At 43.6% G+C, this 19,746-nt stretch overlaps 1 protein-coding gene across 2 annotated transcripts; it reads left to right on the plus strand.

Moving 5' to 3' along the window:
- Positions 1-1,837: 1,837 nt before the first annotated feature.
- vsnl1a (visinin-like 1a) lies at positions 1,838-19,327 on the plus strand. 2 transcript variants are annotated; one of them, XM_047022223.1, is made up of 4 exons: positions 1,838-2,096; positions 5,610-5,776; positions 16,832-17,047; positions 17,396-19,327. In XM_047022223.1, the coding sequence occupies exons 2-4, from the start codon at positions 5,615-5,617 to the stop codon at positions 17,591-17,593; spliced, it is 576 nt and encodes a 191-aa protein (XP_046878179.1). In that variant the 5' UTR covers positions 1,838-2,096; positions 5,610-5,614; the 3' UTR covers positions 17,594-19,327. The 2 variants fall into 2 exon arrangements, with proteins under 2 accessions (XP_046878179.1, XP_046878178.1); XM_047022222.1 differs by lacking the exon at positions 1,838-2,096 and adding an exon at positions 5,263-5,298.
- Positions 19,328-19,746: the final 419 nt, after the last annotated feature.

Below are 19,746 nucleotides of genomic sequence, written 5' to 3' on the forward strand. Positions count from 1 at the left end.
ACATTTTCACGAGCAGAGCCTGGTAGAGTATCAGGTCCACCCTCTGCTGAGCTGCAGGCCGTGAGTGGGATTGGACTGTCTTCACTTTGCTCGGAGGGTGCAAAGTCTTTTGCAGAGGGGTGACCGGCTAAAGTGCATTCAAGTGATTTCCCAGGATGACAGAACTCATGACTCGGGGTGGCGTCACTTACTGAGTCATCAGAGGTGTGACACTCTGGTGATGTATCTTCAGCAAAATCCTCCACAACGTGGACATTTTTTTTTTCGCCTATAAGTGGATTTTGCCTGTCTTTTCCCTGTAGTGGGTCACCTTCTGTACTGTTCAAACAGATTGCATGGGTTCCAAAACTTGTCTGAGACTCTTCATTTCTCTTTGAAGTTGCTTCAGTGTATTCTTCATGCTGATAGCCTGTGTGTCTGACATTTTCATGGTCAGCTTCAACGCACTTTGTTTGGAAAGTCATCGGTTTGGGAAATTCAAAACTGATTTTATCAGTGTTGATGTTTGTTATTGTGTAATCTGTCCTTGGCCGTTTGGGCGATAACAAGGCTTCATCTTGTTCCATTGCAGAGCAGCTGTGTCTCATTTGTATATTATCCATTTCCATTTCACTTTCATACACTGAACCTGCAAATACATATACAAGGTTAACTGAACTATGTTTTAAAACCTGTTTCTGTGACACATGGATAATTGTTTTATGCGTAGTTTAGTCATTACAGTGGTAATTCACAGGTAAAAGTGTGAGACTTTGACTTCTTAAATTCAGTTTTGTGTTATGCAATGAACTCTGTATAAAAATGTAATAGTTTTGTTATCTTTTAGCAATTTACTCTCTTCTATCCCTGTACCAACTGAACTGGCAGCAACAACTTATACGTCATAACATTTAGCTCGATCCAATCAAGCACTTGTTTATCCCAGTTGGCTAGTAACTCACCTTTAAGCTGTTGCAAATCTCACACATGAAAGGAATCCAGCAGTAGGCTACACCTTCAAACGAAAACACATGATTTGTAATAGTGGTATTAACTGAATTTCTACAAGTTAATCCCCATAGGGCCACAGTTAGGTGGACACGTAGAACACGCCAGAACAAGCTAAGCTACTGTAGCTAGACTATAGCACGAATAGGCTACAGATACCTGAAACACGTCAGCACTAATTGCGGGGCTCCAGAAATCACACTATTACATCCAATCAGGTTATTCTTGATGCCACTTATTTTATGACTTACCACATAAGCCTATTTATGTGGATTTAGAACTGTCTCACAACTGTCTCAGTTTCAAACTAGCCAGTTACGTCATTTATCGTAGGCCTAGACATACAGCTTGAACTGAAGCCAGCTCGTTGCCAGAATCGAGACTGAAGTGTGGCGCGAAATGGTGATCCACGCGCACTCACTTATGTGGTCAAAATCAGTAATTAGATTACAAATTGGACAATGTGCTGGCTTTAAACTTTAAAGGTGTCAGGACTTCGTAGATTCAATAGGCTATTGTTAAAATAAGGCTAATAATTAGCCTAGACAGGTCTCCCTACATTGGGCATGATCAGCTAATGCTTAGCCTTGCTGGCCAAATCAATGAAAATCAATCAAATTCAAATCAATCAAAGAATTGGGAATTCACGACTTTACCCCTCATTGTTACAACTTCATTTAATTGTTGACTTGGCCATGTCATTTATCCAGTAGCTCAATAAATGTTTGCTAATACAAAAGTGCGAGGCGGCGTCGCCATATTCTCAGTATGTTGGATATATATTGCGCAAACTCGAAAGGCATACCACGCCAAAACAGTAGCCTAGCTATTGCCGTGCGTCCACTAACCGCTGAGAGACGGAGAGGGGTGGTGATGCACATTGACTGACGCTGCCCTTGTATCTTAAACAGCGTGCGTGGACGGTCGTCCTTGCAGCCTCTTCGGAACTGCATCAGTGTATTTCGACGAGGCAATTTCTTCTCGAAAAATTTCTTCTCGAAAAAAACTCGACAAAGTGGTCTCTAGAAAAGGACGTTTGATTAGCGTCTTTTCCGCTGATAAGCACCCCTAAAGACACAAGACCTCCCTTAACTTCCAACTCCTGCAAGGTAGGATTCTTTATTTGTGACTCTTTCAGAAATAAACCGTAGACAGTCTACTTGGTTACATTTTGATTATCAACCCAGTTACAAACCACTGGGGCAAATAAAGAAAGTAAACTAGTTATAGAATTATTGTTCGTTTACCCTCATATTATGACAATATTATTAGAGGTTTGGAGCATAGTATTGCATTTCATTAGGGAATGCGGTCATCAGCATGGAGAACAAGGTAATAAGATAATCAAGGTATTTTGATTGTTATGCATCCTGGTATTTTAATGCATGATGCATGGCTGTAATACCTGGTCGTTTAAAGAGGCGCAACTGTTCCGTCGGCACATTTTCAGAAACAAAAGTAGGTTTTTAAGAAAACGAACAAGAAATACTTTGAGAAGATATCAGACTTGTGAGAAGTGTTTTATTATATAAGCAGTCCAAAATAATTGTTGCGAATCTGTCTATTTCATATTGCAGATGTGATGTGGCGTTTCCTCGTGCAGCTTTCCACTGTTGTGGTGCTGATGTAGTGCTACTGCCGTCTCGCGCAAGCATGTCCGTATGCGCTCGCACTGCACGCATGGAACCATTTGTGGGGTGATGTCAATTTAGGAAACATTTGAAATATTACGATTTTGCGGGAATTATAAAACAATCACCTAGAGTTGAGTAAAAAAAAAAATACTCTAGAATACCACTGTTTCGTGTTTTGCTGCGTGCATAAGAGCCTTTCTTTTTAAAACTAGAGATCAACAAACACAATCCAGGCCCTTTCTGGATACATTCCCAGATTGCAATGGTCCTGAGAGAGCCTTGATAACAGTTCATTACATCATGACATTTTATGTAATCAGAACTCATTTATAAACATGTAAGCTATTATTGTATTAAATTCTTTGTGCTGGGCAGGGGGTTGGCTCTCAAGGTCATTCCCTATTGGAAATTAAAGAAAAAGGAACATGCTGAACTTACGTAATACGTCCAACCAGCAGAAAGCAATGCTTTATGTTCAACAAGGCTAATAGGATTACATGAACATGTTTTCTTCATGTATGAGGCAACAATAGTAAACAGTGAAGGCTCTAGGGGGATCATTTAGATTATGTTGTTTTTTATCAAAATACTGTCTTAGGTTTCATGTCATCATGCTTCTCTGCAGTAGGACTGCAGTCGGACCCAAAAGTGACAGCCATATTACCTTGGTCTCAGAAGCTTAAATGAGCCGGCCAATATTAGCATGGATTGCCTGAAAATTAGTGTTAAATAGCTGGTCAGAGGGGCACTAATGAAGAACATAATGGTCTAAAACTGGTTTGTTTCTTTGTCTCCTACTGTTTTCTCACGAACATTTCGGTTCTCTCCATTCAGAGTGTATTTACATTGCTCTCTGAATCTGGAATAGACTGTAGCCACCAGTAGTGGTGCTGCAGATACAGTATCAACAGATACAGTATCGTTAACGCAATTCTTGGCAGTGGTGCCGTGTTTGAGAGCGCTGTTGTTGTGAGCAGCTTGTTCCATTTCTACTGGAAAGGAGGTGAGGTGAGTGAAACTCTTACCCTTATGGTCCTATGTTCAGCCCCCCCCCACCCTCCCACACACTGTCTGGTGACTGTGAGACTCACATTATGGGACATATCACCTGCCGTAGTCTTAAGGCCTGCTTCACTGTGAGTGACGGCGACCATTGTGACAGAGCAGAGGAACCAACTAGCTGTGTCAGAATGCAGTGCTTGGTACGACAGACACAGCCTTTTTCCTTGCTCTTATTTGTCACACCACACAGGGCTCTGTGTCAGTGTTGTCACGATACAGATGGGTCAGAGGGATGTCAGGTACAGAGTGGCGTTTGCTCGGACAATCAAACTTGAGACGAAAAACACTGAGAGGAAAAAGGTTATTTTTAGGAAATTATAGATTTTGGTTATGTGTCGGGGCCACTAATGAGATTACAGTTTACAAGAAACATTTTGACTCATGAATTCTGTTATGTTCTTTGATCTAGCTTCAACAACACACCTTAAAAAAGGACAAAAACATTTACAAGAGAGACCATTGGACTGCATGTAAGCTGATTCCCGTGACATATTGAGAGCCATGTATCAGAATCAAGTCAGGGGGAATTTGTTCAACAGCCACTACAATCGTCACAAAGGTTTGACATCAGTCTTGTTTTGTCACCGTGGGGTGTCTGGGATTGCATACTGTGCAGTCACACCCTGAGGAGTAAGCCGTTTATACTGAGGTCCAATCTCCAAGGACAGATGTATGGCTACCTCTGCAGTCCATACATCAGAGGAGCTGACATCCACACAGTGTATCTGGGAAGCCTGGAGGACGTCCAGGTGCTGGTGATCCACCACTGTTACACAGTGGCTGGTGCTTAGTATTCATGGCTTGGTCATGGGGTGTGTAAATCTGTCTGGTCATAGAATGGGTTTCCCTAAACTGTGAAATGGATTGAAATCATGTCTGGATTTGGAGTGTTATTGGCGTATGTGTTGGAAGAATAATTGCTTACCCCTCTGCAGAGGCAAAATGAAAATGCATCTAATTAAAATATTAGCAATTCATCAACCAGAGAATTCACTTTGTGATAATGCCATTTGAAATAATGAAATGTACCTTGAAGCTGATTATTTGTTTGCTGCAGCTGAAACAATTGAACTAATTGAAATTACCCCTCGAATTGTTTTGTGCAAGCATACATTTCATGTCCATTTCCCTATACGTAATATTTGGAACCATTGCACATAAAAATACAAATATAATCTGCAAAATGAGGCTCTTTCTGCAAGTTCTTGGAATCAGATTCTTTCATGATTCAAAGAACAACCGTGAACAGGACGTATTTTCTAAAAGTCACATCTGTTTTGGATCTGGCTTTTGGATCTGTTGGCCTTTGGGTAATTATGCTAATGACAGGCTGCCTAATGAACTAATTGTGCTGCCAGAGAACAGTGGTTACAGAGAGCAGGGGCGGGTGTGTGTGTGTGTATTGGCGGGGCTGTCTGGGGTGTGGGGATGGAGGTGGGAGGTGTGTGCGTGTTTGCGGCGCTGTGTGGGGATGGGGGTGGGAGGTGTGTGTGCTAAACAGCTGCAGGGTGCTGAAAAAGGAACGAGCAGGACAGAATGGCACATTAGAAACAGCACTTGTTTCTCATGTATTCATTCTCGTATGATCGTATTTATAGAATCGCAGACAGAAAGGGTGAATGTTACTTTCCTGTGGGACTTGTGTGTTTGTTTGTTGTTCAGTGATTGGGGATGTGTAGGAGCAGTGCGAAAGTACAGTAAGGCCTATTTTATGTGCAGGACAAAAGCTTGTCATAAAACGACTTTGTCTAGAGCTGTGCATCAACTTCTCCAGAACGTTCTGCCTTTATGTTTTTTAAGGCCAGATGTCTGAATACCAACCACCAGTTGATACACTGTGCGATTCTCTCTTTAAAGAGAGTCTGCCACGGTAAGGCTTTGCAATAGTCTGAAATGCTTGTGTCAATGTCGGTCTCTCTCTTCCAGACGAAATGGGGAAACAGAACAGCAAACTGACCCCTGAAGCCATGGAGGATCTGGTGAAGAGTACAGAGTTTAACGAGCACGAGCTGAAACAGTGGTACAAAGGCTTCCTCAAAGACTGCCCCACTGGCAGACTCAACTTGGACGAGTTCCAGCAGCTCTATGTCAAGGTAGGTACGCTACACTGACCCTGCCTCCCTCTCTCTTCCAAGCTCACTACACACTCTGTCAGCAGCTATGTCAATAGGTCACCGGTTCAAATCCCTACCCCCTCCCTGTAAGTCGCTTGGATAAAAACGTCCGCTAAATGAATACATTATTACTATTAGTAACATTATGTTTCCCCATAGCTGGATAGACCGTTTTGTTCAGTTGAGTAGAACAGCAGGCTTGACAACCGGGCTTTTGCAGAATTCGGTTATTTAGGGATATTGTTCAATATACATATATATATATATATATATGTATATTTACAGTTTCATTGTGAAACAAGTCAAAACAGTGCTAAAAACTGATGATCTAATCTTAATCATCCTTTCTTGAGTGAATGGCTGCCTTGAGGTCTTTACTCCTAGGACGACTTTGCGTGACACAAGGATGTTGACCCTTACAAAGTCTGTCAGTGTTGTGACAAGTGAATAAATAGCCACTTGCTGAGCTCTCTCCCAAAAGAATACAACAGCAGGGGAGCTGTTATATAAGACTGGCTAAAAGGTTTTGGGGCATCCTTATGAATGTCACCTGAGCTACGCTGAGCTGCAGTGTAGTCTCAAAATACTCGATTCAGAATCCAGGCATAAACATTTAAATATCCGTACAGTACTTTTCAGACGCTCCATTTTGACATGACCAATACAGTGCAAATCGGGGTGAAAAATCAGTTTGGTTCCAAACTGGCTTCTAAAGGGGTCTTATTGGCTGGTGGCTGGTGGCTTAACCCAGTTATGTGGAAATCCTATTGTGTATCCCAGCAACAGAATATAACTGATATGGTTTTATCCACAGGCTCTGATTGTGAGCGTATAGATGACCTCGCATTAGCAGGACAGATTGTTCCTGTGAAAATGTGCGTGTACGTGTGTGTGTGTGAGTGCTACATGATGAGAGGCAGAGGAACGAGTGGGTGCTTTCTAACATGTGTACTATGTGTGTGTGTGTATATGTGTGTGTGTGTATGTGTGAACCTCAACTGGCTGAACTCATACAGTACAGAGGGAGGAGAGATAGAGATTACGCTTTCTGTATCTTCAGATGTGAGCGAAGGCTGCGTCACAAATAAAATATGGTTAGAAACAGTGTGTGTGTGTGTGTGTTTGTTTGTGTCCATGTAATGTGCACATCTGTGTTTACGTGAGTATGTGTGCCCAAGCACGTGTGCGAGGGCATGAACATTGTGTTCCTTTCACTTGTTCAGTGACCGCAAAGTGGGGGATGGGTAGAGGAATGGGTAGAGGGATGGGTAGAGGGTAAAGGGATGGGTAGAGGGATGTATACAGGGATAGATAGAGGAATGGGTAGATGGATAAATGGACAGATGGAATAACACGCCTTTGGTTGTTCCAAACACCCTCCATTTATCCAGGTGACACTTCTCCCATTTGGCAGGATGCAGGATATTCTGCCTCAGTCCCACGGGTGAAAGTATGTTCAAATAAGGGAATGACAGATCACCGTTCATTATTCATATCTGGTTTTTCATCTCACAGCTTTTGAAGACGCAGCCATCCTTCAGGCCTTGAGAGAAGACAAGTCCTCACTGAGGAGTACTGGAAAATAGCAGTTTGTCTTCAAAGGGGCATCTCTTTGGTTTTTATTTTGGTCGTTGTGATGCAGTGGTATATTTAGACGTACTTTGTTAGCTCTCCGACCGCCATGCGTTCCAATGATTTCCTGTGATAGTTTTCCAGACTAAACCCCTTCTAGTCGATCAGTTGTATGGATTGGCCCGCGTCACCGCGAGCACAGTGAGCTGCAAAACTTGTTTGTTTTTCAACGCAAGCTCATGACAGCAAATAAAATAGAGTGGACGAGATATGAGAAACGAGAATCAAACGCTGTATTGTTAGTGTCAGTTAGGTAACTAGTCTGCCAGATGATGTCTAGCCCTGCTGTGATGAGCAAGCAGTGTTGCTCTATCAGTGATAGAAGGCAGTATAATGGACACAGCTATGGTTTTTGCTGAATTCGTCAGCTTCCAGCAGCAGATCATTCTGTAAATGGCCTTAAAGGAAACTGATGAGGGGTAGATTATCGGTTTTGTGATGGTTAACAATGTTTTATTTGGAGCTGTTTTTCATTGTTGGATGGAGGATTGATTCAGTTTGATAGTGATGGTCACAATGAAGGCTGAAAGGATGAGGGTGATGATGATGTTGATGATGAGGGTGAGGATGACGTGCTTTCCTTCTCACCTCACCGTGAAAATATTCCAATGCGTAGAACACCTGAACACATCCACGCGTCTCTGTGTTGCTGAAAGACGTGTTGTGCAGTAGACATCACTGTGTTGGCAGCTGGCCTTGGCTCCTTCTAAATGGAAGCTTTGTGGTGACATCACCCACACAGCAGCAGACCAACTCCTTGGGGTTTCAGTACAACAGCCTATCACCATCCACCCGCCACACCGAACACACACTGACACACACACCAGACCGCTAGACCGAACACACACTGAACACACACCCCAGCTCGTCAGACCAAACACACACTGAGCTGACCTGGATAGATGGGATAGATCTGTTACGCTGATTCTCGTTTGCATAGCTAGAGTGCATCAGTGGAGAGGTGTCTGTGTGTTTACGTGTACGTGTGTGTGTGTACGTGTGTGTGTAGATGTGTGTGTTGTGTGTGTGTGTGTGTGTCTAGGTGCTAGAGTGACACTGCTTGCTGATTTTATGATAGTTGGACAAACATAATCCAGTTGACGTGTGTTCAACGTGTGACAATATGTTGTGGCATATTTGCACTTTGGCATTCAGCTACAGATGTGAGTGTGTGTTTGTATGTGTGTGTGTATCCAGGGCCATGTGCAAAGCAATCTGGTTTGCACCCTGGTGCTTTCATAATGGCATAATGGTATGTATATAACTAGTACCTTGCCCCCCCTTTCCTCTCTCTCTCTCTCTCTCTCTCTCTCTCTCTCTCTCTCTCTCTCTCTCTGTCTCTCTTTCCGTCTCTCACAGTCTCTCTGTCCATCTCTCTCTCTCTCTCTCTCTCTCTCTCTCTCTCTCTCTCTCTCTCTCTCTCTCTCTCTCTCTCTGTATCTCTCTCTCTATCTGTATCTCCCTGTCTCTATCTCATAGTTATGGCATACAGCAGCTCTCTAAAAATAGTGTCTTGTCATCTTCAGAGGCTCCCCACACCATGCTCCATCACTGTCACAACACAAGAGAAGCAACAGAAAAACACTCCTGTGTTGTTCAGTTCAACCGTCTGGATTCATCACTGGCTCCATACTGCCCTGAACCCCATTGAGAGTGTGAGGCGCAAGTTCAGAGGAAGTCTATAGAGTAAAAGTACAGATACATCAACAAATATTAGTAGTGTTATTGAGTGTTACTATGAGATGGTCAGTGTGTCTTCTCCTACATACATGAGGAGATGGTAGAAATAGTAAAAATTAGCCCCACTATGGACATGCAAACTGTAAACAAAGATGAGTTGACTGGGGAGACTGAAGCTAGCATAGAATTAGTCAGTCACAATTGAATCAGTAAAAAGGCGAGATATTCCAAAACCTCATAAATTGATTTTCCTTGTATTGCAAATGCATCTGCACCAACTTCAGTCAAATAGATGAACTCGTCATAATCCGTTTTACATAGAAGTGGATGTATTTGACGTACTCACCTCTCCAAACAGTCTCACCTAGCGATGTGTATAACTGCCTAATTAGCTAATGCTGGGAAAGTAGATATACGTTCGTCTTGCTTTGAACCTATTGGCAGGAGAGCCCATCTCCGTCCGGCTCATCAGAAAGAGCTTGTGGAATAACTTGGTTCCCGGCACTCCCTAATTTAATTAAAGTATCTATCCGTTAAACGTGACCTGCAGTTGTGCCACTGCCAAGCAAAGAGCAACTCAATGTCACTACAAGGTTGTCGTTTTTCAAAGGACATAAATCGGTCTTCCGCAATCAATAGGGGGCCATCTCATTCCTAGCCGATAGCTCTTTGGAGTTAACCTTTATTAGATTATGACTCTGCTGAGGCCTTCTCTCTCTCTCTCCCTCTCTCTCTCTCTCCCTCTCTCCCTGTATCTATCTCCCCCCCTGGTTATTAATAGATGTGTGTTTCCTCTGATAGGAGAGGGGAACAGTAAGTCTAAATGATCAGTCTCCCCTAGACATTCAGTGTTGGAAATGCCCCCCAGGAACAGGCTCTCAAAGAACAAACTACAATACTGTTAATGTTGCAACACAAGAGGATTCTTGCTTTGGGCCATGAATGTTATCAGTTGATGTTTCACATCTGTGACAGGAGATGGGAATATGGCTAGATAATACAGTGTAGTTGGGGCTGGAGAACCAGAGGAGGGATCAAACCAGCCTTGGAGGGTGGGAGTTGTTGAGACCAGTGGTTAGAGCTTGGACTGGAGCTACTGAAGCTTTGACTGTGTGGTTCAGGGTGGGATTTTAAACAAAGGTTAAGGGGCTGTTGATGTTAGTATATTGCATCAAACATTAGACTGTCAAAAACTATTGGATTGCACACAGTGGAGAACTTTCTAGAAAAGATTTCCACCTTCAGAGTTTTATGACTCAGATTTATTTGACATTTGCTGTGTCCAGAGATTAGTACTGGGATTGAATCAATCAAAACTAATACCCAGAATGGTTCTATACTTTAAACTGTACTGAGGATTGGTAGGTATACTGTGTAACCTTTCATGCTTTAGCCTGTAAAATATTTCTATTACTGTAAGCTATTCATTTATTACCTGTCAAAGTGTGTTTTGCTATGGCCACTTGAGACATGCTAGAAAAGCATTTATATAACTGAGTCTGGGATGGTAGTAAGGGAGAGCGGGGGTTAGTGCCAGGCAGGCACGATCATCCCTCAGGCTGACTGCCCATATAATTCAATCATTGGGTAAAGGGCAACATACGCATTACCCTGGCGAGAGAGAGATAGAGAAAGAGAGAAAGAGAGAGATAGAGAAAGAAAGGAAGAGAGAGAGAGACAGAGGACAGAGAAAGAAGAGAGAGAGAGAGAGAGAGAGAGAGAGAGAGAGAGAGAGAGAGAGAGAGAGAGAGAGAGAGAGAGAGATACAACAATACAAATTATGTTGTCGTGTCCCCCAAACCTGGTCTTTAATACACTACACAACAAAGTGAGAGATCCTTTAATAACTGCCCCTGACAACAGAAGCACATTGTAGGGTTTTAACAAAGATTGAAAACACCAGGCAATACTGGGAGGAACCAACATCCTTAACACTTATGCATGGAAGTTTTTTTTGTTTCTCTTATGGAAAAGCTGTTGATGAATAAAGCGATCTTAGGGGGACTGAAGATGCATGCAGACACACACATACATTCCTGTATGAGCCATTACCATTACTGCTCTTACATAAGAAGGCTACGACAGATGCTGTTGGCTGAGGTGTGAAGCAAGGGCTCTGGGAACGCCCTCAGGTACCAGTAAACCAGTCACACAGCTAGCCACAGACACAGAGCTAGTCAGCCTGCCACAGAGCTAGCCAGCCAGCCTGCCAGCCAGCCAGCCAGCCAGCCAGCCACAAAGCCAGTCAGACAAACAACAAACCAGCCAGCAAACCAGCCACACAGCTAGCCAGCCAGCCACACAGCTAGCCAGCCAGCCAGTCCTCCAACCAACCAGTCAGAAAGCCAATCAGCCAGACTGTCTACCAGTCAGACAGACAGACAGACAGACAGCCATTCAGACAGTAAGTCCACAGTTGTGCCACTAAATCAGAGCCTATCATGGCTTGCTGGTCAATGTTATTCGAATCCCCTTTCAATACTGCCCGCTGCTGGCAGGAAGATTAGATCTACAATCAATTTTAAGTTTGCCATTTGTAACAAGGAGCGGTAACTTCGCGGTAAATTTCTTAGATTTAGATATCACTCACTTTTCTCTATTCCACTGGAAATCCTAAATTTCTGTAGAAGTATATTCCTCATCTGGAATGTTTCAATCAACCACCCCTTCATACAAAGTATCTAAAGTAGGCTGTGTGTGTGTGTGTGTTAGGACTGATTTGCTCTCTGCCTTTAGCCCAGAGCTGTAGAAGCAGTGGGCCTACTGTAAGCCGTTTATTTGACATTAGGCGATGCATGTCGCTTGAACACTTCTAAGGGTAATTACAGAATGATTGAAAAATGCAATTTGCTGCTGAGATGAATGGCTACAGACATATTGCTTGTGTGTGCGTGTGTGTGTATGTGTGTGCCTGTGTGTTTTATAACCATGCTAGCGCTAGTAGAACATTGTGCTGGCCGGCAGTGTGCTTACTCTCTCAGATTACTGGGCTCTCTTTCTGTCGGTCTCTCTCTCGCTGTCTCTCTTTCCGTCTCTCACAGTCTCTCTGTCCATATCTCTCTTTTTCTCAGCCTCACTCTCCCTGTCTGAGTGCCCGCTTGGCCACCCTGACTTGAAACAAACAAGTGATGGAACACGCATATGCTCTCTCAGTCCTTTCTTCTTTCTGCTTGATGAGCTAGTGTCTGAGGAGCAAGCCGTGGCAGTAGAAGGTAAATAGTTACTTGCACAAGTCTAACCCCAACTCTTTCTCGTGTAGACATGTATGAGGCTCAAAATAGTCTGGCTGCGTTTGGAGTTGGAAAGGTTGCAAAAACCAGAACGCCTCATTATTCATACATGAATGAGGTCACGGGGGTGCGGAGCACACAGAACAGCAGCAACCTCTTTCATTCTGGTCACGTTGCTGCTGCTTGTTCAGGGCGCTGGTATATAAAACGTTCAGGCGTGTACAAAACAAATCGCTACCCAATTCAATGTCACACTGCGATGAGGAGATATTCCATTGAGGCATATTAGAGGCAGGAGATTTCTTTTCACATTTCCCATGTGGGGAAAGAGTTAGTGTTAGTTAGTGATACAGTCTCTATCCTTCATACCAGTCATCTGGATGACATGTATTGACCTGGCAGTGTCATGGAAACAGCCATGTCATGGCTGCTGGTTGAAACAACAACATTCACACGGTTGTGTCATATTGAACCGTCCACACAGGCTGGTAGACAGAGCAAGCTGATGTCGTGACTTCTTCTGCGCCTTTATACAAAGTGGATGCAACAGTTTGGCACGTGGTGTCTGTGCATGTCTGAGGATGTTTGTGTGTGTGTTTGTGCGAGTGTGTGTTTGATTGTGTGTGCATGCGTGCATCAATGCGTGTGAGCACGAGTGTGTATTTTTAGCGTGTGTGTGTCTGCGTGTATTGACGTGCGTCGTGTGTGTGTACTGTAAGACAGAATGAGTGGCGCCGTGGCAACAGTCCAGTGCGAGCAGGAATTGTCTGCTGCTGTGAGTATTATCACTTTATCTCTCAGAGCAGTGTTGGTCTACGCAGGGCGGGGCCAGATGCCATTGATGTCAGTGGGACTGCCTGGGAGAACACCAGGGACAGACCTGAACGTAGACTGTAAGACCAATGAACAGCAGGGACACCACTGCTTATTCGGTTACGCCCCGTACATTTTATATTTGTATACTGATTATATTTTCATGGGTGCAATGTTCACAGCACCAAAGAATGATGATGGGTAAAAGTGAACAGCCATAAACACAGCACATCCAAGTGTCTCCATATGGAGGGATTCAGTGTAAACCCCATTATCTTGTTTGGGAAAACATTTCACTATATCACCAAATGACTTTTTAGGTTTAACAGCATACAATAGCTTTGATGAATTTCCCTCTTGGACGTTGGTTATGGGCTGTGTAATAAAGAGGCTTGTTAATGTGTTCCTTCCACTTGCATAATCCCACATCCAGAGACTGGTCTTCGACGCTGCTGTTATGATAGTGTAAAATGGCCTGCAATAAAAGTGTGGCTGCATAGTTTGTGTGTCCACGGAGAGGTCCTGTGGCTCTCCCCCTCTGTTCCTCCTCCTTCGACTGGGGGAGCTATAGCAGCTTGAGGACTGATTATGAGACCACTTAGCATTGGTGACTTGGGGCAGGGTCCTTAGAGCCTCTGGCTTCTCCTTATGCCTCTCCCTCATTCTCTCTCTTTTCTTTCCCTCTACTCTCTCCCCCTTTCTCTGCTTCTCCTTCTCTCTCCCCGTCTCTCTAATTCTTTCTCCCCTGTCTCTCTCTCACCCCCCCCCCCCCTCCTCCTCCAGCGCCGCTCTCCTCTCTCTAACATCAGCGTTCATCCTCCCAGCTGTGCTGGACTGAGCCGGCCTTGCCTGGCCAGCTCAGTCCAGCTTGGTCTCCTCTGGGTGGACATGACCGGAGACCAGCTGGCCTCCTGCCTCGTTCTGCTCGTCATATGCATGCACATTTAGATACAAATGTTCACCACCCTTCCCTGAAGTTTGAAACGTTTATTGAACTGAAACATAAAAACCTCTCGTCCTCAGACTGTCGTCGTCTAACCATTATGTAAGAGAGGAAACAGCAGCCGAAGTCATAAAGGCAATATCTTTGTCAAGCAATAATCAAGCATCGTAGAATTTGACAGTTTTATATTCATGAGGAACCATGATGACTGTGCTCTTGTCTGGCTCATCTTTTTAATGGATTTCCACATTTTCTGCACTTCTACTGACAGTATTATCTTCCTCCCTTTCACACACACAGGGGGATCAGATAACAGGAAAAAATCTTTAAAAGAGGAATTTCACAGTCTCATGTCCCTGTCCCACTTTTCCATAACAAAGTGTTTCATAACCTGCCAGATAGTCACAGAGGAGCAAGCAGGGGAAGAGCAGCAGTCTCTCTGCTCCTCTGCTCTGCAAGGGCTCCTTCCTGTCTTTCCTGCCTCATCCTTTGTCTCTCTCTCTCATTCAAATGTCACCCCTTTACTTTGCTCTTCTCTCCTTTCACAGCCCCCCCCCACACACACTTTGTACTTTTCGATGGATATAGTTATTTCTCTTTATTCCCTCCTCTCCCCCTCTCTCTCTCTCCTTCTCTCCCTTGCTCTTCTCTCTCCCCCTCTCCCTCTGTCCAGAACTCTGTTGAGGTGCTAGGGCAGGGCCATATGGCGCAGCAGGGGGCCTCCCTGAGAGAGTCACTTTGCATTAGTGCATGCCGCCTCCCAGTGTGCCTCACTTCCTGGCATGGTCACAGAGCGCTGGCCTGGCTCGTGGCTCTGCCACGCACAAAATGAGTCTGGCTCTGTAAAAACAGATGGACTGGAAATGGTGTGTACTCCCCTTCATCATCGCAGGCTTTCTCTTCTCTGAGTCTCTGTCTTTCAATGTTTCAGTCTTTCTGCATTTCTCTTTTTCAGTCTCCTCTCTTTCACTCCCTTTCTCCATTCCTCTCTCTCTCCCTTCCTCTCGTCATTCTGTCCATCTCCTAACCCTCCTCCCCCCACCCTGTAACTTTTAACTGCAGTCTGATCAGTTTGCCACTGCAGCAAAATGTGAAGGGAGGGTCCTTACTGCAGATGAACTGGATCAGTCTGAGCCCTCAGTCTTTAGAATTCCTCTTTCACCTAACACTTTCCTAACCTAGACAGAAGAGTATCAAGTATTCACTTATGTTACGCCTTTAGCCAAAGCACCCTACAGTACAGGGGGGGATTTAGACCTGTAATCTTTGGATCTGTAGTCACATTCTCTAACCACTGAGCTATACCCTCATCCCTACATGTTTGCTGGGTACTTGGTCAGTGTCATTTCTTTGTACACCACAAAAGAAAGATACATTTTCTGGAACATTTCACACAGTACACTGCTTTTCTGTTTTCTTGTAGAGCTCCAGCATCTGTTGACACCCACACATGGCTGCAATTAGAACTCCAATTAATTATTTGGTGCTTTGCGGGTTGCGTTCGCAATCTTGGGAGAGCAGACAAGGTCTCGTGTCAACCACCACCTTTACCCGCTCTATCAGGAAGGTCGAAGTGGAAGGGTCACCTCTAATGAATCTCTCTGGTTTTTCCTGGGGCCCCAGCCAGATCACAAATGCAGAAGGAGCACATCTCCTCAGACACGGAGCACGTCTATCATTGGTTGTGTTCACTGCCTGCTTTGGGCCAATGAACTTGCTTGACCTCGTTTGTTGACTGTTTATTTATTAACTTCTGGAAGAAGTAACGAGAATCTATTTTTTCTGAAATAGTCAAGTGAGAGGAATCTGTTTTTATATAGTATAACAGCATCTGAATTGATTGATTTTTTCTTTGTAGCAGGTTGTGCCACAGGCTGCATTAAGTCTATGTGTCTCAGAATCCTGGTGGGCTTATGCTCTGCTTTACATAAAGGCAGATATTTTACTGTTATTTGATCGATGGACTAGGTCATGTCTTGTGACGTTTATGAGTATTGTTTGGTGGCTGTAAAGCAGTTGGAGATGAGATTCACTAATGATATTAAGTGTATCAGGTTTGCTGTTGCCTAGGCTTGTTTGTGTTGCTGCTCTGAGCCCAGTGCGAGTGGGGTGAAGGAGGTGTATCCTCTGGAGTGGCCAAGCATTGTTAAATGGGTGGAAATGGTGCTCTGTGCGTTTCTGAGAGCTTAATCATGTTCCGCCTCCTTGACATTCCCCCTGAAGATGAATGAAGCTATCCACTTGCTGCTCCTCTCTCTCTCACTCCCTCTCTTTCACTCACTGTCTCTCTCTCTCTCCCCCCAAGACATCACACCCCTACACACACACACAAATAGGCGCACATATAACTCTACCCTTTTTCAGACTACATGCACACACACTGCTACGACAGACACACTCCGCTCTCCTCTTTCTGAGTCCACAGAGTACAAAGCTCTTGTCCGCATTGCAGCCCACTGCTTGATCCCTGCAGTGTTCAGCGATGTGGGCTGGTGTCACACACCATGAGTGCCAGACACATGGACATGGAATGTATACACACACAAACACACTCGCACGCACACACACAAACTCGCAGGAACTCACACACACAAAATCCACCCACTCTCACACACACAAAGGAAAGATCTCAGGCCTGGACTAGTTCACTTCATGCTTTTACCGTGACACAACCTTTAGACAGGGAGAATACTTATTTCTAAGTGACGCAATGTCTCTCTCATCCTCCGTCCTCAGTTTTTCCCCTACGGAGACGCCTCCAAGTTTGCCCAGCACGCCTTCAGGACCTTCGACAAGAACGGAGACGGGACCATCGACTTCAGAGAGTTCATCTGTGCCCTGTCCATCACCTCCAGGGGCAGCTTCGAGCAGAAGCTCAACTGGGCCTTCAACATGTATGACCTGGACGGGGATGGCAAGATCACACGAGTGGAGATGCTGGAGATCATCGAGGTACGGACATAGAAGTTTGTTTGTTAGAGGATTCACAGAACAGCATCCCCTACCCAGTGATTCGAACATATAGCCTTGTAATAATATAGGAATGAGAGAAAAGATATGTAACCACTCATCATTTTAAGCTTTTTCTATATGTAGGGGTACATCAGGGTACAACTGTCAGACAAATCCCCCAATGCTGTAGATTCACATGCATTTGTCATGGAGAAATCGTTTAAATCCTTCCAGTACAAAGAAGGTTTCCAGAGCATTTGATAAACCTGACTAGTCTGAGGTGTCGTGTATGTAACTGAGCGTTGCTGTCTCCTGTGTGTGTGTGTGTGTGTGTGTGTGTGTCTGAAGGCCATCTACAAGATGGTGGGGACTGTGATCATGATGAAGATGAATGAGGACGGCCTGACACCCGAGCAGCGTGTGGACAAGATCTTCAGCAAGATGGACAAGAACAACGACGACCAGATATCCTTGGAGGAGTTCAAAGAGGCGGCCAAGAGCGACCCCTCCATCGTCCTGCTGCTCCAGTGTGACCTCCAGAAATAGGTGGCCTCATCAAACGCCTGTATGGACTGCACAGAAGATTCATGTTCCATTCAGTTTGCAGCTATTTACACTGAAGAAAAATATATATGCTTGGACTACCTTTCAATGGATCCGCTTCTTGTGTTTGAAACACTTGTGTGCATGAGAATGTTATTTGCTAAAATAAAAGATTTACACATATTTACATAGAGGATACACAGAAATACAGTACTTATAACTGAAATGAGGCACACACAAACGACCACACACACAGACACATACACACAGACTGTCTTACTACAACTTCACATCATGCACAACTATATATAGATATATAAATATGAAAATATATTTAAATTATTTAAATTCAACTGCCAAAATGTGAAGTGTGCAAAGTATTTTACATCGTCTCATTCCATCGGAGCCTGCGCATCAGTGATGTGCTATGTTGAATTTACGCAACTATTTATTGTTCCAAGTTTGCTAATTGCTATATGTGTTTCATACATCGAGTTATTTCAACCAAACCAAATTCCTATGGTAACGTACCTATCTCTGCATAAACACTTACTCATTCTGATAAAAGATTAGATCTGGATGGATCAAGAGATGGACTAGCATTCATCAGAATTTTCCTTCCAAAAGTGCTTGTACTGTTGGTTAATATAAATGTAGTTAATTTGCATGCCGTTGATTTTTTTTTTGCCTGAAAGGTAATCTCCTCGTTTTGCATCCTATAAGTATAACAAAGACAAAGCCTTATGGAACAAATGCGGTCACGGTTAAAACCGTTAAAGACATAGAATAGGTAACTGAATAGAAAAATTATACTATTATTATTATAAAGTTGGTCCTTATACAAGTTTTATCAAATGGGATGTAATTCTGTGATTTGGCAAAACTATTATTTTGACTGATGCACCTGTGGGTGTCATGTTTCCTTGTAGATAAAGGTGTATGTGGCTATAAAGTCCCTTTCGCACTCCCTAGTTTAGATATATTTTCAAGAAGGTAGATACTGAATATGGAAAATAGACATTAAAAAATCTACTGAAAAACATATTTGGCCCCACAGATGAATAATACAGGAATAATCATGCAATGGACAATTAGAAATCAAACACATCATTGAATATAAAGGCATAATTTTACCTGGAGGTTTAGAGAGTGAGACATTTTGATAATTTCCATCCACCCACCTATTGAGAAAGTGCATGTTGTCCGACCTTTATTGCCCACTTAGTCATGGCTAAGTTAATTATGTCATTTATTCAAGACAGCTACAGGTTGCTTATCAATGTGCTGAATTCAATGACGTTTCCACATGCCAGTAGTGTAAAGGAGACATGGAATTAGGCCACTGCAACACTGTGTGAAACATTAATTGTTATGTCACTTTCTCTGTTCGTCTCGCAGTTAAAAAAATAAGTGTTGAAGTGTTGACCTGTGTCGAAGGAACAAGTGAATGCCATTCCTTATGAATTGTAACGAGAACAACGCTTGAATTGTAACGAGAACAACGCTTGAAGACATGTTTGGTATTTGGTAGGCTATACAGTTTTCCCCGAAGTGAACCTCGCTCCTCCTAACTAACTTTTTGTACTTTTTTATTACCCTCTCTCATATTGAAGCATACAGACTGTATAGAAGCTAGCTCTTCGCCCCCATACAGGTGCTGCATCTTAGCCCATCGTCTTTCCCCAAGATAGGAAATAACCTACGATCCCACCGGTCTTGACTGGCGCCAAGGGCCTAGGTTTGTTTTCAAATGTGGGTGGAACAGCTTGTTTTTTTTTTTTACTGAGTATGCGGCCGTTAAATATAATTTCATATTAAAAAAAGTGAGGGACAGATTTGCCGGTTTAGAGAAGTGGGTGGCATGTTTAATGAAACCTACGCCTTGACTGGCGCACATAGAACTTCACTACATGCCAGTATGTTAACGACTGCGGAATACAGATACAGATCGTTTCCTTCCTGCACAAATATTATATTGCAGTGTGGTGAAGACAACATTTATTTTATGAGCCATCTGTGCATATTATCTGATTCATGTTTATATTCCCAAAACACTTAAATGCCAAGACCCAAACACAACACCTTGTTTCCCTACATTAGACTCTTCAGTTTCTAATCTGAATTTTACATAGACATATTTGCCCAGAAATGTTTAT

The sequence above is a fragment of the Hypomesus transpacificus genome, chromosome 6, assembly GCF_021917145.1.
Source record: "Hypomesus transpacificus isolate Combined female chromosome 6, fHypTra1, whole genome shotgun sequence".
NCBI lineage: Eukaryota > Metazoa > Chordata > Actinopteri > Osmeriformes > Osmeridae > Hypomesus > Hypomesus transpacificus.